This window comes from Abramis brama, assembly GCF_963993115.1.
Source record: "Abramis brama genome assembly, chromosome: 3".
Taxonomy (NCBI): Eukaryota; Metazoa; Chordata; class Actinopteri; order Cypriniformes; family Leuciscidae; genus Abramis; species Abramis brama.
In genome coordinates this window covers 38,282,807-38,307,164 of record NC_139965.1, presented here as the reverse complement: position 1 = coordinate 38,307,164, position 24,358 = coordinate 38,282,807, and the positions used below count along the sequence as shown (strand labels likewise).

General features: G+C 39.6%; 1 protein-coding gene across 2 annotated transcripts; it reads right to left on the bottom strand.

Moving 5' to 3' along the window:
- Positions 1 to 7,691: 7,691 nt before the first annotated feature.
- cpt1aa (carnitine palmitoyltransferase 1Aa (liver)) lies at positions 7,692 to 24,227 on the bottom strand. 2 transcript variants are annotated; one of them, XM_084108504.1, is made up of 19 exons: positions 24,087 to 24,227; positions 23,232 to 23,393; positions 22,974 to 23,116; positions 22,681 to 22,852; positions 22,464 to 22,568; positions 21,878 to 22,015; positions 20,669 to 20,746; positions 19,732 to 19,839; positions 18,883 to 18,967; positions 15,855 to 16,050; positions 15,424 to 15,612; positions 14,705 to 14,810; positions 14,008 to 14,124; positions 13,711 to 13,875; positions 13,466 to 13,597; positions 13,184 to 13,336; positions 9,354 to 9,467; positions 9,151 to 9,243; positions 7,692 to 8,741 (listed from the first exon to the last, which is right to left on the bottom strand). In XM_084108504.1, exons 2-19 carry the CDS (start codon positions 23,370 to 23,372, stop codon positions 8,655 to 8,657), a joined length of 2,322 nt encoding a protein of 773 aa, XP_083964630.1. In that variant the 5' UTR covers positions 23,373 to 23,393; positions 24,087 to 24,227; the 3' UTR covers positions 7,692 to 8,654. The 2 variants fall into 2 exon arrangements, with proteins under 2 accessions (XP_083964630.1, XP_083964631.1); XM_084108505.1 differs by lacking the exon at positions 24,087 to 24,227 and adding an exon at positions 23,825 to 23,962.
- Between the last annotated feature and the right edge of the window lie 131 nt (positions 24,228 to 24,358).

Genomic DNA, 24,358 nt, shown 5'->3' with positions numbered 1-24,358 from the left:
ATGCCGAGGTAAATATGAGCTCGCGTTCAGCCAGCGCTCTCATTGTGGGTGTAGTAGTTAGAGCAGTAGTGAGCGACAGAGAAAGTTTTAGATCGAGTTTTAGAGAAGCCATAATGGTAAATTATTGTGTTTGTGCTGGTTGCACAAAATCCAGCCTGTCAGGACATCGTGTCCATCATTTTCCTTCTAGGAAAAACAAGGCTTTTCGTTCTTGGGTGCGTTTTGTTCAGGTGAAGAGAGCAGACTTCACTGTCGCGTCTGTCACCGCACACTCGGCCGTTTGTATTATATGCTCATAATTATATGCCTGTGGGCCATCATAGGCATGCTCGTCGGAGAACTCGGTTTCTTCATTCACATCCATTGTAATTTGTAACCTGAGCTCTTTCAGTGCACGCATCTTTGGGTTCTCCCGCCTGATGTAGGCGCGAGCACAACATCAACTGGCAAACGCAATGTAAGCGGAACGAAACTGAGCTACTCGTTATTGTGTTTGTGTGGACCGTTTATCAGTTTGGACCAGTGCAGCGCGAGCCTGATCAAGCAACACTGTAACTGCGAGATCCAGTAAATAAAGCATTTGAATTCGCCACTTAAGTAATAACATCGCTGCGAGATCTAGTGAGAAATATTCACATTTCTCCGTTATTAACGGATCAAACAGCGCTGACGTGGAAACCAGGAATAAACATTGTGCAATGAATGAACGAACTATCCAGTGTCCACAGATCAGCAACATTCACCATGGCTTTACTGTAGTAACACTAACTGCAACCATGGAAGTTTGGCATTTTCCACTAAGGCCCAGTATGCATCCACCTCTCTGCAACACTGACTTTCCTCAGCTGTAAACATTGCCTCGCATTTCCCACACAAGCACCTATGGAACAAAAAATGTATCAGGAATAAATATCTCTCTGTCTCTCGATGAGAAACCGCTAAGTTATATCACGTAACGTTAGTCTGGGCGGATATTAATGAGCATGACAAACGCCTGATCAAAGCTTAGTTTCTGTTATTGTAAGTTCCAATATGTTCTGTCTAACATTGATCCTGGCCTGTCCCTGCTCTCTTTGGCAGCCTAGCAGGCTCATAAGTATGGCTGTGGTCCGTAAACAATTTCCTCAGCGTCCGAAATGTCATTGCAATCCATTTTTCCCTGTTGTTTGAATCGACCGCTCTCCCTCGTGCTACGTCACGACTCTCGCCCGTCACGCCCATTTTCAGATGCGGAAGTAAAATTTTCTCACAAAAACGACTCCAGAAGCCACTGTAGCGTATTTATAATTTTTTTTTAAAGAAAATCTAGTTCCTACATTATTTTTCTATACATTGACTTGTTGGGTCTTCTAACCTGCAAGTTGCTCTTTAAGAAAATATGTTCAAACTTCATATTTAGAATTCTTTATTATTTTTTTCCAAATCTTTGTATTTTCTAACATAGTCATATAGCCTAACCTACGTTTTTTTGCTCGTCTAATTCGGGAGTCCTAAAACAGACGAAAAGCAATAAGATACTTGATGCAAGAATATTGTGAAAGTGCAAGGCTACATGTTTATGTTTGAATGCATGCACACTCAGCTAATCGGAATAGGCCTACCTGCTCACCAATGACGATGCGCATTCTTAGTCAAATAGCCCCCTCTTTAAAATACCTTTTGGCAACAGGACAGGTCAGCCCGAGGAATTTTAATTGACGGAACATTCTTTCAGCTTCTCACCATAACAAAGGGGGTTGCAATCGCATTCCAGTGAATGCAGACAGACACCGTGCTGAAATTTCACTCTCACACGACAAGTGTTGACCCTTGTGCGCGCGTGCTCCATCTCGTGCGAAAACCTAAAAGCATTTATTTTCTTTAAAAAGCAAATCAATCATTTTTATACGCCGTTCACGACGCAATGAAACAGCTAGGCTATAGCCTACTATTTAACAGACAATCTGTACACATACCAGTCAAGAAGAAGTAATAAATAAAGTACTAGATGTAAATGAATGAACAGTCAACATGTCCTGACATGCCTCAAACTGGACATAATGGAACTTTAGTAAAACTAATTTCATTGTCTGCCTGTAAACAGCAGCCAGTGTCATGCAAAATCCGCTCATTTTACTTCACTCTTAAAGTGGAAATGAATTGGACATCAATCAGTGATATTATGACAAAAATCAGCATGTATAATTTTATTACTGTCAGTATACTCAGTATATATATTTTTTGCAAATAGACAGGCCCAACACCACTCATTAAACAGCTTGTGATAATGTATTAGATAAGAGACAAGGTCCACTAATAAAAAAGACTTATTGTTTGTTAGTGTTTAATATAGTGTATGAAGCATCTTGTGACATTAGGCTAACATAACAAGTACACTATGGCACTCTCTAGTGGTCCAAAGTTATAAAGCCAGTGTAAAATGACTACATGAGTGAGATTTTAGCTTAATCTGATTAAAGTTAAATTAATACATCTTTTAGAAATTACCAGAATGTTATATGTGTCAGGAGGTGTGTGAGGAAAGCTTGGAGGATGCCACCTTAGTCATGGACTTCTTTCTCTGCTACCATCAGGCATCCGGTTCCGCACCAGCCGGCTAAAAGACAGTTTCTTCCCACAGGCCATTAGACTTCTGAACATTAAGTGTAGTAACACAACTAATGGCCCCTCAATACAGCCCCATAACCACCACCACAGCACTTCTCTGGTCTAGACACATCATACACTTCTAACACACACATCTTCAATGTAAAAATAAAAATACACGTGTATACTCAACTTCTTACTGTATTATTTGTTTATAATGTGTGTACTGTATTGTATAAATCCTGTTTTGTGTATATTTTGTATATTTATTGTATTTTGTATATTATACGTATGTTATGCATTTTCTGGAGTATAAACCAAAGACTTTCACCCACCACTACACTTCTGTGTTTTGGTGGTTTGACAATAAAAAGTGATTTGATTTGGTGTGTGTACTGTCATTACAATCAATCTGATACAGTGAGTCATTGGTCAGTGTGGGACTCCACGCTGTTTTTGATATGTCTGGCACTTTCTGCCAGCAAGAAAGTGCTCAGGCCTTTATTTGCATTCCTCATGTAAACCAATCCCCCTAATCCTCACACCAAACACCTTACACTCACTAGCCTATTAATAGCAGTAACAGCAACATTCACCTGTGCAATAAAAAATTACCCTACTTTGCGTTGAAATTTGTAATACAATCTAACGCACGTTAGTGTTTCCTCTAAAACTTAAAAAAAAGTTGATTTTCAAATGAGTACTGTGTAACTGTACTCTCTGTCATTTGTTATGGTCTTTGTAGGTTTATACTGTGTTTTAAATAAAGTACACAATGAATAAAAAATAATAAAAAAAAAAACAGCAAAAAAGGTGCTATATATTTTCCAGTTTACAGGACCTTTTGAGCCACAAATAGGCTACTTAAAAATGTAAAGTATATGAAACTACATAAAAACCCATGTTAGACCAACAGAATTCCGCCGAATGTTGTCCCAACAAGCCAAACTGTCTGAACAAAGAATCTCTAATTGAACAATATTGCTGGAATGTTAAGGGTTTTTAGTTCCCAGCATGCATTTCAGCATGAATAAATAATGTGGTTGCGGTTATACCATAATTGTTTTGCTATTTGCTGACTTTTTAAAATGTAGCTGTTGGTTTGTAATTATTGTTAGTTATTTGTTGTGTTGTGATTTTAAGAGTTGATCTTATTTTTGCTTATTATTGCCGTTCTTGATGTTTGTGTGTTATGTTTTGAGGTCTACAGTCCCCTCCACTAATATTGGCTCCCTTGGTAAATATGAGCAAAGGCGGCTGTGAAAATACATCTTCATTGTTCATCCTTTTGATCTTTCATTCAAAAAATTCACAAAATTCTAACCTTTCATTTGAAATAAAACAATTGAAAGTGGGAGGTAAATCACATTATGAAATAAATGTTAATGCATGTTGGCCACAATTATTGGCACCCCTAGAATTCGTATGAGTGAAATATCTCTTAAGCATATTCCCATTCATATTTATGTTTTTTTTTAGCACACCAGGGTGACTAGGAGAAATTGTCCAGAAATTGTCCAGTCATGACTTCTTGTTCCACATGAGTATAAATATGAGGAAGCACAAAGGCCAAATTCCCGTAATCATTCATCAAGAGCAAATTTTACTTCTTAATGTCACACCACGAATGTGGCTCATGCAGGCTCCCCTGCTTCCCTCAGAAGCTTCTTTAACAAAAGCGATCCTGCCTTGCACGCCTCGATCCTTCTCTTCCCCTCCTCTTGCCCTCTCGAGCCAAGACAGAAGAAACAGCGGAGCTGCGGGACCGAGTAACCAGGCTGTAGCAAGCTCATGTCAAGCTCAGCCAACGCCCCGTGCTTCGCTCTTCCCTCAGTGCAACAATTATCTGTTGGTCTTCACCCACGAAGACCAGCGCTCCTCATCTGCATGGTTTCATTTGGGGGATCCGACGAGGACTTTGACGACACTATGTCCCTGGATGCCTCTGAAGTGGAGGACTGGGCGAACTCCGGCAACCAGCCCCGTTCTTACCGGCAGTCCACGAAGAACTGACCAAGTCATGGCGACCCCCCTACTCAGCGCTCTTCCATTATTCCTCTTCGTCTGCCCTCACCTCTGTTGACAGCGCAGAGAGAAAGGGGTACACTAAGCTTCCCACGTTGGAAGAGGCCGTAACCACTCATCTCTGCCTGCCCACGGCCCTCGGCTGGAAGACCAAAGCAGCTCATCCCTCCAAGCCGTGCAGGACCACATAAGCACTTGGGGCCAGAGCTTACACCACAAATGGTCAAGCTGGATCTGCCCTGTATACAATGGGGGTCCTTCAGGTCTACCAGGTCAAACTCCTCCGTGCCATGGACAAGTCTGGACCTGACCAAGCGGCCTCCAAGGAGCTGCGTTGCGTGACCGACCTTGCCCCTCCCGCCACTTAGTTCACAGCCCAAGTGGCCAATTTGGTGGTCCTCGAGCACCACCTTTGGCTTAATTTAAGAGAGATCAAGGACACCAACAAAACAGCTCTCCTTGACTCCAAGGTCTCCCCCTTGAGACTGTTCGGTTCTGCAGTGGATGGCTTTGCTAAGCGATTTACAATGGCCCAGAAGTCGTTGCAGGTGATGCACCACTTCCTTCCAAAGTGGGCCAGTTCTGCTGCTTCTAGTCACCCTAAGCCTTCGTCAACTCAGCAGCACACGAAGCCAGTGTCCACGCCTGCTCAGCCCCAGCCCAAGATAGAACCCAAGGTGAAGCAGCGCTTCCACCCCGCTAATCGCTAGTGTTAGGTTTACCCATTTCCCAGGCACCTAAGTTAGTGCTGGACCCTGAGCAGCAGCCCAAACAGCCCTGATGTGTTGTGCACAAAGAAGAGGAGGCTAATACCCGTCAAGGCCAGACCACTCTCAGAGTGACCACGTGTTCACCTCCCTACTCCCGGTTTATTTCTGGGAATTAGAAGCACTGTATTTGTTGTAAATACTGGGTCTGCCCCACCAGTGGTATGCATGCCCAGATTCCCTTCTGCTGTTATAGCGAATCAAATAAATAAATAAAAACTCACAAAAAGAGCATTTCTCCTCTTCATTAAGCAAAAGCTCACCATCTGTCCCTCACCCAACAAATCTCATTCCTGGGGGCAGTCTTCAACTCGGACAAAATGCAGGCCTGGATTTCGCAGGAGTGTTGTCTGAAGAATCAGGGGTTAGTGCGGTCATTCAGAATCAGGGACATCCTTCCCCTAAAAACATTTAAGATGCTACTGGACCTCATGGCTGCAGTTTCCAGAAGGAAAGTAGTCATGACGGACGCCTCCAAGATGGGTTGAGGCGCCCTATGCGACGGCAGACCAGCTTTCAGCTCCTGGACGCAGCCAATGATGAACTGGCACATCAAATGCCTGGAAAAGATGGCAGTGCCTCTGGCCTGCAAGGAGTTCCAGTCAGAACTCAGGGGGCACCATGTCCAGGTTCGATCGGACAGCATGACGTAACTCGGATCCCTGAGATAACAGGAACTAGCATTGTGTAGCATGCTGTGCTACTACACTTGCACACGAGTCGACGCTACTGCTCCTCAGTCGAAAACATTCTGACTAAAATAGCAATCAGCGTGACTTGAATAGGCAGACAGCCCCGCCCACTTTGGTGGGCTGAAATGCCATTTGTCTGTGCAGGAGCACAGACATGAACCAATCAGGCTTCAGTATTCAGAGAAAAACAGAGTTTTCCCCATACGCGTTAGTAAATGACGCAATGCTCCTTCCGGTTATCTCAGGGAACTGAGGTTACGCTAGTAACCAAAACAATTTTTTATGTTTTTCAAAATATTCTATTATGCTGACCAAGGCTACATTTATTCGATCAAAAATATAGTAAAAATAGTAATATTGTGAAATATTATTGCAATTTAAAATAGCTGGTTTCTATTTGAATATATTTTTTAAATGTAATTTATTCCTTTGTTGGTAAAGCTGAATTTTCAGCAGTCATTACTCCAGACTTCATTGTCACATCATTCTAGTATGCTGATTTACTTATAATAAAACAATTATTATTATTATTATTATTATTATTATTAATAATGTTGAAAACCATTGTGCTGCTTCATATTTACACTTTGTGCACTTTTAAATTAAACAATTGGATCTACTTTATATTAAGAATCTTTAACTACTAATATTTAAATTAATAATGTGATATAATGAACTTATTGTGTACATGCATGTTTTACATTGTACTTACATTCACATAAAAACACCTGCAAGTAATTACATACATCTATATTTACACTGTTGACCCCACTCTTACATCTTAAGCCACCCTTAAACCTACCCGTACCACCAAACCTGTCCCTAACCTTATCTGTATTAGACCAAAATAGCACCAACAAACCTTTTTTGCAATCCAACATAAACAAGTACGTTGTACCTAACAAATAGGGTTTGTTTTTTTGTTTTTTTGATGCAAGCACACAGTGATAAAAAACACCAAATATAAAGTGAGGCTGAACAATTAAATGGGTAGTTTTAGTATACAATATTGTATACAATATACAAAGCCTGATTTCTCCCAAGGATTTTTTCTCCATTCTGCCACCTGATTGAGTTTATTTTTATTTTTTTTGCCACTGTCGCCTTTGTCGCCTTTTTCACCTATGTTGTCATTGGCTTTTGGCTTGCTTAGTTGGGGACATTAAATTTAACATTTAATTTAATATTCAACAATAATATTGATCTGCCTGTATTAACACCATTATATGAGAACTGAACTGAGCTGGACGATGACATCACGGTTTTCTCCAGAGCGGCTATATAAAAATATAAATATAAATGAACTAAATTATTAACTTTTCTACAACAAAAATGAAACATCACTGAACTTAAGCTAGACTGTGACGCTATTTTCTTCTGGAAACAAACTTTGTTGCATTATTTTCCTGTTATCTCTGAAAAGCTGCTTTGAAACAATTTATATTGTAAAAAGCGCTATATAAATAAATGTGACTTGACAATATATGGAGTTATTAGGAGATATGGTTCTAAAGTTTTACCGACTTATTTACAGGAAAGATAAAGGCTCAACCACATTTCTCTGTATGTTGTAGATCAATGTCAAACAGTTTAAACAGGAACACAGTTCAATTTATGCAGCCTACTTAGAAGAGATGCCTTTAATAGGTCAATGACTGGACTCTGGCCTATATAAAACACCACAGTTAAGCATTCAGTGAATATATCCATGGAAAAGAGAAAATTGAGAAAAGCTGTTTTGTGCTCCGACATTAAAGTTCTGAGAATAATCTTGTCAGGGAAAAAAAGGCAATACTATTTTATTACAGACTACTAGACATGAAGAACTGTGAATAATGTTTTTTTGTTGTTGTTGTTTAATGCTTATTCTGAATAAATAACTGAATAAAATGTTTTGGAATACATGAGATTTTTTTCCAGAAATTAAATTTTTCCAGCCTCTGATCAGAATTAACCAAATAAAACAGACCGTTCAATGCTGAATCAACACGACACCAACCAATAAAAACAGGCTGGTCAAAATCCCTGGTCAAAGCAAAATCCATTATAAATGAGTGCACACATGGGGTATTCAGAAACCTATCATCTGCTTAATCTCATCTTTCTATTCATTACTTAATATTGAAGCTGAAAAACTGCAAATATAAGAATGCAATGCAAAGGCAAAAATAAAGAGCAGCGATTTGCTAATTAGCCAAGCAAATTACTATGCCCCTAAAAATCTAGTCAACAGAATATCATCTATTGAAGTGTCGGTCTAAGAATTTGTACATCTCAGTAAAGTATACTGCGAGTGAAAAGTGAAAGCACATCCTGGTAAAGAAATGCAGTTTAACTTTAGATCACCTGCACTGAACTGTTCAGTTAAGACACGTTAAGGCACCAGCACATATAACAACAGAATGAGATTCTCACACTGCCTCCCTAATTCTCTCCTTCATATGCTGCATCTCATAGACACATGCAAACAAACAGGACAACACAAGTAAAGCAAAAAAAAAATATATATATATATATATATATTCACGCTTCTCTTAATTAATTAAGGTTAGTCATTAAAAGCACAATCCTTTCACCAGTCAAATTACTTTGGGTCTCTTTTGTCAAGCTGAAACAGATCCAGCATATCAAGCATTGCTTGTCTGATATTGTTTCCAAAGCGATGAGAGTCCTGAAGAAAGATGGGAGAAAATACAAAAAACTATGAGAGAAAACACCAATTAATCAAAAACAAGGTTAGCCATGTATCCTATCTGTTCAAAAGTTCAAATGGTCACTTCCTTGGAACCTGGCACAAAGTATCAATAATAAAATTAGAGGTTGCTGCATCCAGGGAAGCCACTGTGGCTCTTTTTTATACATAAATTACTCGCGCCTCAGAGACGAAACGCAGTAACAGACTTCATGTTATCTTGCCTTCTGAGGCAGATGCCTGATATGCAAGATAGTTTTGGGAGGCAAATGGCTAAGGCATTTCAGAATTACTTAACATTGAAGATGGTGTCTAATGAGATTGGTTCACTGGTTAGTCCAGCACTTTGTGTATTGTGACTGATTCCTTAGATTATGTGTGTACTCACGGTCTCTAGACTAGAACGCTTGGAAGAGATGTGGAAATTGATGAGTTTTTCTCCAATAATCACATAGGCCACACCATAACCATCATCTGCAACCTACCACAGACAAAAAAAAAAAAAAAAAAAAAAAAAAAAAAAAAAGTTAAATCTGATCTTTCACTAAGCATTTTAAGATTACCAGATTATGTAATTTGTGAAAGACTCACCGGTCCAAAGCCTCCCCCACTGGTTACATACTCTGGGTGTCTCACCAGGTCAAACAGCTCCACCTGCTGTAGGGGAGTCTGACTGGTGGAGAGTTTCCAAGGCTCTGACAGCACCTGCAGGGACAGGAAGTCGGACATTTTGCATTCAGTTGCATTGAATTTTGTTAAAGAATATCAGCTACTTGTCTTTAAAGGCAGAAATGTCTTTTATCATTAATTTATCACGAAACATGAGGGTCATCAGGACACTTAATTCTCATTAGACATTTTTTAAATAATATTCTAATATATACACTACTGTTCAAAAGTGTGGGGTCCGTAAAATGTTTTTAAAAGAGGTCTAATGCTCACCAAAGCTCCGTTTACTTTACTTTTAGCAGTAATATTATATTATATTATATTATATTATATTATATTATATTATATTATATTATATTATATTATATTATATTATATTATCAGGGTTTTTCCTGGCTCAAAATGAGGCGGAGGTGGTAAAATCCTGATCATGTATTTTAATAATAAGATAATTAAATGTATATTTTTCGTAGACCATCATACACTGTGTTTCCCACAGTATTTTTGTGGGTGGAGCTCAGTACCTTTAGGGGGGTCCGGGGGTAGATAGCGAAATGACCTGTGCTCTGAACAGAGTGGAGAGCACTTTAGGTGCATACCCATGCCTTGGTTTAAGGACACCTCTGGAGTCGTTAGGCCCAAACTCAAGGCAGGAAGCACTCACTGAGAGCGCGTGCAGATCTCCAACTCGCTTGACTGAAGCCAGTGCAAGGAGGAGAGCAGTCTTAAGCAAGACGCGTTTCAGGCTCACGGACTGCAACGGCTCAAACGGAGTACCTTTCATGGCCTCTAAGACCGTGGAAAGGTCCCATATAGGAAACGATGGGGTTCGAGGAGGGTTGAAAGCGCACGACTAGGTCGGTTCTCCCCAGTGACTGTCCGGCCACATGAGCGTGGAACACTGCTATGGCCGCCACATAAACCTTGAGCGTGGACGGGGAGCGACCCGCGTCCAAAAGCTCTTGGAGAAAAGATAGCACTACTGCCACTTCACATGAATATGGGTCCCAGCTCCGTGCTGTGCACCAGCTGGAGAACACCGCCCATTTCTGGGCATAAAGCCGCCTAGTTGAAGGCGCTCTTGCCTCAGAAATGGTGTTCAGCACCTCTCCAGAGAGGTTCCCGGGTAACCATTGATGGGCCACACATGAAGGGCCCACAGGTCTGGACGGGGATGCCAGATCGTCCCCTTCGCCTGCGTGAGGAGGTCTCTCCTCGGCAGTATCGGCCATATCCAGCAGCTGAATTAAGTCGGGGAACCATAATTGGTTCCTCCAAAGAGGGGCTATTAAAAGCACTGTGCACCTGCTTTCCCTGATCCATTTGATGACCTGAGGTAACATCGTGACCGGTGGGAAGGCATATAGCTGGTCTTGGAGAAAAATATTGGGCAATGAGCATTGTCTTCTGAGGCGAAGAGGTTGATCTCTGCCTTGCCGAAGATGCTCCATAGCGACTGAACCGTTTTTGGGTGAAGAGACCAGTCCCCTGGGGAAACTTTGTCTCTGGATAGCATATCCGGGATTCAGAATGCCTGGCACATGTGCTGCCCTTAGCGAGCACAGATTGTGCTGAGTCCAAAGGAGGAGGCGTTCGGCCATGGTGTGCAGGTTGCGTGACCTGAGCCCACCCTGGCGATTTATGTAGGACACCACCGACATGTTGTCCGTTCGGTGCAACTTTGTTACCATCAGTACATTAATTAGGCCTATACATTATCATCAACTAGGCTATCAAATCGCCACTTATATTAAATAAAATAAAATCGGAATCATCCTCGCGTTTTCGGTGATTCCCTAGTTTTTTTATTTTTTTATGTTTTTTCCATTTTTCCGTGTCCCGGACAAGCGTTAATGTCGAGTAATTCTCGCCTTGTAATTCTCCATGCAGGAAAAACCCTGATTATATTATTTACATTTTAATATTATTATAATATTATTACAATTTAAAAGAACTGTTTTCTATTTTAAAGGTGCAGTAAGCGATTTCTGAGAAACGCTGTTGAAAGTGGATCGGACCGAGCACCACAACACACTTGTAGCCAATCAACAGTAGGGGGCGTGTCCACTCATGATGGGGGAGGAGAGAGAGTGAGCCAGCAGGACATTTGAAGAAAGACTGTAGAAAGAGAGATAGCTGAGAGGGACTCCCATTACAAAAGAGAAATGGTCAGAGGAAGATCACTGGAAAAAGAAGGGTTATGATCAGGCAGAAGCTTTAGGACCCGCATTAGTATTAGAAAAGCTTTCTAGCACTGTAGTTATTAGAGAGTGTCTGTTGTTTCTGCACCATATGCGAGTAATGTTAGTTTTGCTGTTTCACAGAACCAAGATATGCTGTTGTTGTAATGTTAGCTATAGTAACATTATAACATCATGAGCATCATTGTTTGTCTGGAGTAGGCTTGGTGCTATTATTGGATGTTACCAGTGTTCAGCCGCTACACTGGTTACATCACTTGCTGACCGCGGCACCGCCCCCCACCGTCGTTTTGATTTTTTATAGTAATGAAAATCATTTAGTTCAGTTAGAGAACAGACACTACAATTAAAAACTCAAGGCATCTGCTCATTTCAGCGTGACTTGTGAGCCGAACAAGAGTCACAGCACAGATCAGCAGCAGGAGTCAGATTTCACCTCACTTCGCCCATTACGCCTCACTCTTGACTGACAAGATGATGGCGAAATATTTGTTTTCAAAGCGAAATGTAAAAACAATGAGTTTGTCATTGTACTGTTTTGTTGTTGTGTTTTTCATTAAGAATAATAATGAACCAACCAACCAACCAACCATTCAAGAAATTGCCGCTCCCGAATTGGCGACAATTGGGCATTCATAACGGTGCATGTCCACTGGCGCAGAGCAGAGCGAGCCTTTTTAGTTCATTCCTATGGAGGTTGAGGAATTCATTGGAAACGCTTGCTCTGCTCTGCACCAGTGGACATGCACCACAGGCGAGGTGGAAAAAGAGGAAAAAACTCCAACGTCTCCCATCCCCCCAAGTGATACCGGTGTTGTCACACATCGATTATCCGGTGGAATATGTCCTCACCGTCACATCCCTAATCTGGAGCTGGAGTGCTGCTGGCGACTAACAATGAACTCTTGCTTGTATATACTCTTTGTGTACTGTATGTTCATTTTTTGGTTCTTCCTTGTCGTTTGTTCGTCATCTTCGCTTTATTTTTCAGCAAGCATTATTTTGCTTCGCTTCTGCTAGGATAAAGAGATATCCACTTTTGCACTGCGCATTCGTGCATTTTGGGGGCGGAGCAATGAAGGGAGGAGTGTGTTTGTTTGAGTTGATTTCAAATATCAAGTGTTTCTCAGAAATCGCTTACTGCACCTTTAATACATTTTAAAATGCAATTTATTCCTGTGATGGCAAAGTTTTCAAAAAATTTCAGCAGCCATTAATCCAGTCTTCAGCGTCACATGATCCTTTAGAAATCATTCTAATATGCTGATTTGCTGCTTATTATCATCAATGTTGAAAACAGTTGTGCTGCTTAATATTTTGGGGAACTTTTTTTCAGGATTCTTTGATGAATACAAAGTTCAAAAGAACAGCATTTATTTGAATGTATTTTTATGTAAAAGTATTTACTGTCACTTTATTACTTTGTTTACAATTTAATGCATCCTTGCTGATAAAAGTGTCAACTTTTTAATGATAGTGTAGTGCATGTACTTTTTAATTTCTTATATTCGTACTTTTTATTTTCTGAATCACTTAAATGCTGTAACACACCTCTTGAAGGAAAGGGGAGTCCTGTCCAAGGTACTTAGACACTACGTAGAGGCAAAAGAGATGGCGGTCAATGCCATGACCAGTCATTGCCATTCTGTACATCTGCTGGTGTTTCTCAGAGGCCTGGATCAGTAAACGAAGTTTCTCTTCTCTCTAAAAAATACAAGAGAAAAAAAAAAAAAAAAAAAAAAGTATTATTGTGTTGCCCTATTTCCAATATCTGCACTGGTATAGTGCACCCCACATCCCAATGGGTTTTAAGGGGTATTTTTGACATGGTACCGTCTCATTGTTGGTCATGGCATGGACAAAAGCACAGGACTCCACGGTGCATGAGCGCACAGTTTCTGTACGGCCTTCTCTGAATAAACGTGTCATGGATGCCTCATAAGTCAAGCAGAATTTTCGTTTTTCCTGTACAATGAAAAAACATTGACATCACATTTCACATTTTCAAATGAGCAATAAGCAGGCATATCTTGCTACAACTTTTTATACTTCAGAAGTTCACTGATAGGACAGTTCACCCTATAATGGGCCAGCTGCAGTGCGAGCTGGATGAAGGCATCTGGACTGGTCTTGCACTGCTTGATCAGGCCCTTTCCAAAATCACTAAAGGGGATGATGTGAGAGTCCACATCATCAGCCAAAGCCGTGGCTACAGACAGCGAGTTGGCAATCATAGTTTGGCACTGCCATGAAATACGAAGCACAAGAGACAGAATATCAAACAAGTGAATAGCTTGGCTCCATCATATCCATTCAAGCAAGATGTGAAGAAAGAGTTATCGGTGTTTTTACTATGAAGTGTATCATACACAGACCTCAGATGGGATATTCCACTGGAGTCTTTGAGGTCCAGGCAGATTAGGGTGAGATTCTCCTTTACAGTGGCCATCTTTTGTGTAGCCCAGCTTAACAGGGTCCATCGAGAGTGCATGCTTCATGAAAAATATCATCAAGGTTTACATTAGAAGCAGACATATATAATTTCATGCATGATAAATAGGAATTAGAAGTGAAACACAACTGATGTACACTACCATTCAAAAGTATTTGGTTCGGTAAGAATTTCTAACTTTTTTTAAAGAGTCTCTTATGCTCCTTAGCTATAAAAATAGTAATATTGTGAAATATACTTCATTAATACTTTTTCAAATGTTATTTATTCCTGTGATGGCAAAGCTGTATTTTCAGCATCATTACTCCAGTTTTCTATGTCACATGATCCTTCAGAAATCATTCTAATATGCTGATTTGGCAATCAAGAAACATTTCTTATTAATGTTAAAAAATAGTTGCTGCTTAATATTTTTGTGAAAACCATGATACTTTTTTTCAGAATAGTTTGAAAGTCCAAAATAACAGCATTTATTTGAGGCAGAATTCCTGGTTACATTATATAAAAAGAAAACAATCAATTTAATGCATCCTTGCTGAATAAAAGTAATAATTTCTGACTGACTGACTCACAGACAGTAGTAAACCAAAAAAGTAGTCCGTGTGTGTGTGCGGATGTACCTCCCAGAGGTGGCCAACGATTGGAGCATCAGCCCAACTGTGTTCTGCATTAAGGCCTACTGTTCCATTTTTGAAGACAACAAAGTTGATGGACTTATCAAACCACCTAAGGGAAGATGACCATTAAAATTTACACATTATATAAAAGCTACTTAGAGGTACAGTACTGGTTCCTAGAGAAAGAAAGATTGTTTTCATTTTCAGTCATCTTTAGTCAGATGCATTTAGATTGTGGCTTTGCCTCAGATGCAATCAACTCTATCTGTGTCTGTAAAAGTGTGAACTAAATGGCCAATATAGAGGTATGGTCCAAAGAAACTGATGGGTGTGAATGATAAAGAAACAACATAATTGCTTAGAGTAGATTGCAGGGTCGATCGATCTCCTGTGGGAGGTCCTAACAGGTTTCTATTGTATGCAGCCCTTCTTACCTCATGTATAAAGGTGTGTCCCACAGAAAAAACTTTGGGTTAAGATTCTTTGAAGGCCGACACGCTAACATCGCTGCTGAAGAACTGTACTACACTACAACTACCTTCAATAAATTCTACTCCCCACAAGAAATCTGATCAAGCTTACTTATTTTATGTATTAGAGAAATCTAATACATTGGCGAGCCAGCCAAACATAGAGAAATGTAACAAGACTCACAACAACCTTTTCAAAGGGGCATGGAAGGAGATGGTCTCTCTTAACACATGCTATGGTTTCTTTCTCACCTGTCATAACACTTCCCATGGAGCAGCGATTTAGCGTAACGGTCCAAGGACTCTACAGGGTTTTCTGGATCATAGCGCTGCTCTGTGTCATCCAGTGTAACAAAGAAAGCAGCCTTCTCAACAGCATCCAGAGACTTCTTGTTCTTGCCGTGTCTGAGGTAGGCATTACGGGCACATGCCCAAGGCACTCTGACACAGTCACAGATACAGAAAGCAAGCTTTTACTTCATCTAAAATGGTTTAGACTGTTTGCTAAAAACTAGTGACAAATAATAAGTAAAAAAAAAAAAGAGAGGAAGGAGTAATTAGTAACTAAAGTATCTAATTTCAAACTGACAGCCCACTTAAACTTTAAAGCGGTTACAAGAGATCAAACAAATGAAAGACAGGAAAACGGTAGCGACTCCTGCTGTTGGGTGTGTAGTGAATACCTGTCCCCTGCGGTGAGGGCGGCGAGGGTTTCCTCTCCAGGCTGTGGCTCTGACGTGTCAGCCAGGATCCTCTCCATCTGTTGCTCTATCTCCCGTGGCAACAGTAACCGCCCATCATAAAACATCCATACTTTAAAGTAACGGCCCCGATGATACACCACAATATGCCTGCTGTCAGACATATGCTGAACGGAGTCTACAGAAAGAAAGAAGGTCAATTTACAATACATATTTACAACGTTATTATGATTATAAAATAAAAATGTATATATAAACAAAATGGTTTAAATGTTTGGAGTCAGTAAGAATTTTTTTAATTAATATTTTTATTTAGTGACAGTAGATAAGGAACTCCCGCACACTATCTTAACTTGCAATTTAAAATTAATTTTTATTAACACACAACGTTTCGGTCACACGACCTTCATCAGGAGTATACAAATGTTCAAATTCATCTCTTTTAAGATAAACACATGACCAATTAACAGAGCTCCATAAACAATTCAACTCTGTAAACAATTAAGCTCATTGGGAGTACAAAATTAGCATCACATCATAAACAGTTACAAATTATGATAGTTACAACAATCAATAAAGATCCCCCTGTAGGTTAACAAGATCATCTAAAACACATAATCAACACGTCATCATCAAACAGCATCAAATTGTAATTCTAAACAGTTACAACAATCAGTCAGGCTCCATAGCCACTCAAACTCATTATGAATACATAGTAGAAACAACACGTCATTCAAAACAATTACATCACTATAACATTACATTAAATAAGGAGCTCTGTTAATTGGTCATGTGTTTATCTTAAAAGAGATGAATTTTAACATTTGTATACTCCTGATGAAGGTCGTGTGACCGAAACGCTGTGTGTTAATAAAAATTTATTTTAAATTGCAAGTTAAGATAGTGTGCGGGAGTTCCTTATCTGTTGAAACGACCTACCTGGTCTTATTATCCTACGCACCTATCACTTGCAGGTGTGCGATGGAGTTTGTTCACTATTTAGTGACAGTAAACAAAACTTTGGGTTAAGATTCTTTGAAGGCTGACACGCTAACATCGCTGCTGAAGAACTGCGCTACACTACAACTACCGTCAATGAATTCTACTCCCCACAAGAAATCTGGTCAAGCTTACTTATTTTATGTATTAGAGAAAAGTGACAGTAGAGACAGATTTTCCACAAAGATATGAATCAGCAACTCTTTTCAACATTGATAATAATAAGAAATGTTTCTTGAGCAGCAAATCATCATAATAGAATGATTTCTGAAGGATCATGTGACTGAAGACTGGAGTAATGATGCTGAAAATTCAGCTTTGCCATCACAGGAATAAATTACATTTTAAAATATATCAAAATAGAAAACAGTTATTTTAAATTTCACAAATATTACATTTTAATATTAAAATTAAATTAAATTAAATATTTTTTTTTTAAAAACTTACCAACTCCAAACTTTTGAACAGTAGTGTTTATAAACAACAACAACAACAACAACAACAACAACAACAACAACAACAACAACAACAACAACAACAACAACAACAACAACAACAACAACAACAACCACCACCACCACCGGTGCAAATTATCAAGGGAGAACTAAGGTGAAAGTTAAAGGTGAAGTGTGTAATTTCTTGCACCACTAGAGCCAGAAATCAAAATCGGTTTCCTAAACACGTCTGCCATTTGTCAGTCAAACAAATAGTCCTGTCCATTTATACTTTTTTTTTCTCTGAGAAAACCTACAAACGACTTATGCGTCTCTTATAAACCACTTATGAACTGTCTCTCTATGTCTATTAAACTAGAATAGGAGAATATTTTTTAAAATCAGCATGCAACACAACTTCTCGTCCAGGCCCTGGTCATTACTAGGCTTGACTACTGCAATGCTCTTCTGGCTGGACTTCCATCATGTGCAACTAAACCTCTACAAATGATTCAGAATGCTGCAGCTCGTCTTGTCTTCAACGAGCCCAAGAGGGCCCACGTCACTCCTTTGTTCATCTCACTGCACTGGCTACCTCTCGCTGCTCGCATCAAGTTCAAGGCATTGACGCTTGCTTACAGATCTGTCACAGGCTCAGCTCCCTCCTACGAGCCTACACCCCTACCAGAAGCCTACGATCGGCCAACGAGCGACGTCTCGTGGTTCCATCACAGAGAGCCAAAAAAATCGCTTTCCAGAACATTCTCATTCAGTTCCATGCTGGTGGAACGCTCTCCCCACCCGCATCCGGAATGCAGAATCCCTGACAACATTCAAAAAAGAGCTGAAAACTCATCTCTTCCGTGAGCACTTAACCTAATAAAAAAAAAAAAGAAAAAAAAAAAAGAGAATTTTCCTTTTCCTTTTCCTGTAAATTCTCGCTTATCGGGCTTATGCTACTCTGAATAATGCCTGGACTTCGTATTTTGAGCACTTCTTGCGTTGTTTTTGCCTCTTCACGATGACTCGCTTAATTTAGTCCCAATTTGTAAGTCGCTTTGGACAAAAGCGTCTGCTAAATGAATAAATGTAAATGTCAATGTAAAATCAAGAAATTACACATATCAGAATGGTCTTCTATCCAAAGCAACAGTGTAGGAATGAGGATGGGTATTAGATCAGGACCTGCATCTAATGTCCAACTGATTTCTTAGTTAATAGTACAATACGCACTTGTTACAATGTACACACAGTGTTACAACATTCAGATGAAGTTGAACAGGGATCTTTGACGAAAAAGCAATGCATTATTGAATTTCTAAGGGAATTTTTTGTGACAGTTTCTTGAAATAAAGGGGCACTAGTAACCTAAAATATAAGGCAACAATAATATATTTACAAAACAACCAATCCACACCTTTGGAGTATTTCCATCAGCATTCATAAGCTTGTTATCATAAGCTTGTTATCTTTCCCAGTAGCAGATTTAATTGTGTGCACAATGGAAAGCAGGTTTGGGAGAACTTTGGCCTATAACATGAATTTGCCTCAAAGACAACTGTGTCAGTGTTCAGTACCTGTTTCTATGCCTGGGATGCGACTGGTGTTGAACATGCGCTCATACTGGGATGAGCACATGGGGATGGTGTTTTGAAGCATAAGCTGTGAAGCAGAGAGAATGGCCATAAATCACTGTTGGGAGGACCAGAGAGAGAACTATGCAATCATTAGTACGCAATGAAGACTAACTAGTGTCCTAGTTTAAAAAAATAAAGAATTAAAAAAATGGAATGGAATGGAGAGGGATTTTAAGCAGCACAGTCCTGTGTCACCAGCCTGTCAAAACAAAGTCATTATATTATTGTGCATAAGAAAAAACTGCCAGCTGCCAATGAACATATACAATAACATATCTATTACTCTGCTAATCAAAAATAACTGATGACACATGACCAGCGTAGTAGACAGAAGCTGGCCTATGGTGCACAGACTGGCTATTCTTACCACTCTCCAGGCCTGGGATGCGGCATGTATTAAATAGCCGTTCCCACTGGGCAGAACAGAGTGGAACTCTGTTCAATAGTGCAAAAAGCTGCACCATTATGACCATATGATCAGGAGGCATGAAATATAGAAATATTTATTGCATTAAATAAAGAGATCAATATCCATAGCGACAGGCCTAATAATAGTTAGGGCAATCAATCATTTGTGACAAGAGGGTAGAAGTTATTACAGTGCTATTACTTATTGGTTCTATGGCTGTGAAAGTCTAAAACTATAACAAATTTTATCCACCTTTATTATGGGGCAAAACGGTAAATAAGCTAATCTACCCGTTTACTCAACAAAACTCACTTATTAAAAAAAAAAAGAAGATTTGTTTACAGTAAAGATGAGGTACAAAATACGGTTAATCGTCTAACCGGCTTGATTTGAGCACGGTCCAGCTTCCCCCTGTAAAGCATGATTGCATGAATGATGTTGCCGGCTCTTGCTGCTTGTAGATGTGTGGGAAAGGCATAAAGAAAGTCCTGTTCAGAGGGAAATAAAGAAACAAGGAGTTTTAGATACCAAGAATGCAGGTATAATCAAATTGATATGAAACAAAAAAAAATTACCTAAGATTATCTAGGGCCCTGTTTACACCGTTTTGCTCGATCAGATCACAAGTAGACAACGCTAAATACAGGTGTGAAAGGGGTCTAAAACGTCTTGAGCTTGCTTGATTGCACTTCCAGAGGTGGTCGAAAACGCATTCGACCGGATTGCTTTCGTAGTGTAAACACTCATGTGGTCGAATACATTTGAACAGCCACAAAAGAACACCCGCTCTCCGTCTACGAACTTAATGCGTAAACATTACGGGAAGCGAGTAGCCAGGTGGGATTTAAACATTGTCGGCTGAAGACCCAAGTTTGGTTTGAAGACGAAAAACAAACCAAGCACAATGTTTTCTCACCATTCCTGATTTCTAACACACACTACCGATCCGACGTGGTCTTGCAGCTATTGGAGCAGAAATGAAAGCTGCTGCTCTCTATATGTTTCTCTGTCGTCTCCGGACGCATTCATATGTAAATTGAGCATGCTTATTTTGTCCATTAGATCGAATAATCTGAAAAAAACCATACATTTACCCACCCATACACCCTCCCCTCAAAGAAATCAGGAAAAAAGTGGTTGAAAGTGGACAAAAGAGATGGATTAAAATACCAGGTGTAAACATGTATGTGCATCTCTCCTTTACTTGTGACTTAATACCAGGTGTAAACAGAGCCTAGCAGACAATAATAATATATCTAGGTACTATACTGCACCTTGTAGCTAAATATGAATGTGAGGCTGGCAAGTACTATTTACCATTACATAGTAGTTGCTGTTAACCATGATTGGCCCACGACTTCTCAAGTAGATATATTCTTCCCACCAGTCACTGACCTGAAACACACACACAACGATGCAAACTCAGAGGTGAAATAGGTTAAACAGTCAGAGTAATTTCAGTTATGCAGGAATTTTCCCCTTCCCCATCATGTACAGTACCGTTCAAAAGTTTGTTTGTTGATAAGTTTTGTTATGTTTTTGAAAGAAGTCTCTTATGCTTATCAAGGCTTCATTTATTTGATCGAAAACACAGTAAAACAGTAATATGTTTTCAATATTACAATTTAAAGAACATTAAAATAGCAAACATTTATTTTAAAATAATAAAAATGTTAATTTATTAACGTGATGACAAAGCTGAATTTTCAGTTCTGTCAGGACCACCATCGTCAAATATGATTGACAGTTAGCATACAGTTAGGATTGGCGGTATGGTTCTGTCCTGGGCAAGAACTCCCTGCGCATCCATGCAGCCTAGCATGGATAAGAGCAGGGAGAGCAGCAATACCCCCTTAGGATAAACAGAACAGAACCAAAATGAATGTACTGCAGATATCATTAATTCAAGATTTTAAAGTACAGCATAATTCGAGAATTTATTCTGATTCAAGGGGAATCAGAATGCCATACTGACTGGACAAGAGGAGGAGCTGGGGATGGAGGAGGGTAATTAGCTCCTGAGAAACACGATAGTTGCTGCTAATACTGAAGGAGCTTATATATGAATACAGTGATAGGCGTCATATTCCTATAGGTAGACGTGTATCAGCTGAGAGTCAGCTGATGCAAGCTTGACTAACGTGACCTGCCAGAACTGAGAGTCAGCTGATGCGAGCTTGACTAACGTGACCTGCCAGAACTGACGCTATGCTTAATCATCATTACTCTTCTTCAGTGTTCTAATATACTGATTTGGTGTTCAAAAATTTCTCATAATCTCAATATTTTTTGAAAAACTGTGGAAATATTTGTGTGTAAATTAGAATGAACTAATCAGATATGCACAAATCACATGGAGTATTTGTCACAGTGGACCCAAAAAATGTTTTTCCAAAAGGCAAGTAGTTTGCATCCCTGCGACATATACAGGAGAAAATATAACACAACATAATACAAGAACTTAAACTGCTGCTGCAGTTCTTCATTGAGAAGTAACTGATATGTAGAGTAATGTGTTATACTTACATAATTGGTGGCCCACCAAGACTTCAGTTTGAGGTACCAGTGAAGTTTTGGTCCAAGGTTCTTCTCAAAGTCAAGTGCAAGACTCTGCATTCTTTGGTGTTCCTCATCGCTCAGCAGTGGTCGGACTGATTCAAGATACTACAGGTTCAAAATTTCAAGAAAACAAGAAATCACAGCTAAAATTCACACTTATAATCAATATGTCACTGTCAGGGAAGTCAAAAAGATTAGTATTAACTTAAATCCAAGCATGTTCCTTATGAGTCTCAACAAATGATGGTTTAGAATTTCAAATCAAACCTAAGCTAGTTTATTTTTCTAGTACCGTTCTCAACAGCGTGCATATTTTAGTAAGTTAATACTTCATCCACGCTGTGCGGCCTACCTCCAACATCAGTAGATAATCACCTGAGCAAGTTAACTCTGAAAACAAGTGATCAAAATCCACATTGAAAAAACTAATTGAAGAGTAGCTATTCCTGGGTTACCAGTCTGACTCTGACATTTAACTGAACAAATCATCTCAAATAAATATATTAAACTGAAGAACAGTTTTGATCGGGTTGTTTAAAAGATGAATAATTACTCTTCTCATGGTGTCCTTCACAGATGGCAAAGGTAAGTTAGGGAGCGATGTCTGGAAGCTGTTTAGCATTGGTGTTTGCATGCCAGAAAAAATCTTCACTAGCACCTGCAAAATCAAAGAACAAATGGCAGAGTTTAAAACAACCAAGAAGGGATCAGTATAAAGTGTTCCAGAAAACAATTAACACAAATTAAAAAATCCTCAATGTCATACATACAAGCCATATTTTAAGTTTCCAGGTCATTTTGCCACGGGCACCATACATCCAGCCATGCCAGGACAGCAGACCCTTCAGGACAGTCCTCATGCAAAATATGACAGCAATCCACAGACCCGTGCCCACCATGACACCACCAACTAACATTTGCTTTTGTGCAGTCATGTACCTACTGCAGAAAGAGAGGCATAAGAGGAGCCTGATTGAGAATAATCTCTAATATGCACTAATGCAATTTAGGCACTTTTTATTGTGTTGTGGAGTAACAAAAAGCCCAAACGAAACAGACATACCTGACCGGGACATGTTTGCCAAGTTGGACGAACAGGCCTAAGGAAGGGTCCACTTTTAAGTAATGCGCTCTTCCCAAGTACCCTGTCAACACCAGCATGAACCCTGGTGCGCTCCCTGGGTACACCCCTTTCAAAATCCCATTCTGTGACCACAATGAAAAACGATATTCTCCAAGACAGTTTTAAATCTCCAAATTGTCTTGAAAAGGTAGCCAAAAGTTCCAGCGGTAGAACATGTAAGAAACACAATCCTAGTACCTTAAAGCGAATGAATTTCTTCTTCCAGGAGTGAAGTCCAGAGAGGTAGACCTGCCGAAGAGCCTCATGACTGAGCTGAAGGTCAATGCCATCAGGGCCAACGGTGAATTGAAAGGCCACAGCCTGATGAGCTTCAGCCATACCGGATCACTGCTAACAATTCTACAAAAGAACACAATTCTTCAGTCCAGAAAACAAGACCAAGTAACGTACAAATTATAGCAATGTGCCTTCATATTGTTATTTACATAACTTGTGACTCCAATGATTGTTATATAAACCTGCCTTTTCACCTGCGAATAAAATGACAAACCAAAAACTAATACTCATTGACTTGCTTGCTTGACTCATACTTCACATTTAACTTTCCGAATTATAATAAAGCCATGAATATTTCTCAACCATTGGCTGACCCATAACTTACACGTTAATATTTAAATCACACCGCCATATTACATATTAAGAAGACCACTTAGATTTTGCAGAGCTTTTAAAAACAACGTCTTCTTTTTTTTTTATCTAGAAAGATAATAAGAAAGAAAAGAAATATGAAAATCTAATTAGCAGCTACACATAGCGATGCTTACACAGACCTGATGATGTGGCCGTCTTTTCATCTATAACAAACACAACCAAGTCACGTGATTCAATGCAGGAAAACAGACAATAAATGAATCGCAAACACCTTAGACTCTAATCCTACTGAATACAAATCCGACCCAGAGTTGTTATCTACATTATATGTGTGTGTGTGTTTACTCGGTGAGCTATGTGAGCTTAGTCAGCTAACCCAGTGGACTGTTGTTATACGTCCATGATGACGAATATGTCAAACTGCCATGTGCCGATACTTACCGTCGTTTGATTACTTATTCTCCTGGCCAGACCTGTAAACGTGATCAAATTAAATGTACAGTCGGACATGCATTCGACTGAATGGCACGTTGAATCCAGACGTTTGTTTTCCTGACTGTTACTTTAAATGCAGTGCAGTAGACACATATAGCCCGCCCACTCTGCATTAACCACACGGACTAAAACGTTGCGGTTACAAACTAGTTTAAATTTTTGAAATAGCACGCAAATAGGGTTACTTAAATGTGATATTAAAATCAGATAACTTTGAC

Coding starts and splice junctions, on each gene's coding strand:
- cpt1aa (XM_084108504.1), bottom strand. CDS start 23,372: ATGGCTGAAGCTCATCAGGCTGTGGCCTTTCAATTCACCGTTGGCCCT. Junction 20,747..21,877: donor CTTGGTGGGCCACCAATTAT/GTAAGTATAACA, acceptor TGTGTGTTTCAG/GTCAGTGACTGGTGGGAAGA. Junction 14,811..15,423: donor CATGGGAAGTGTTATGACAG/GTGAGAAAGAAA, acceptor ATCTTCCCTTAG/GTGGTTTGATAAGTCCATCA.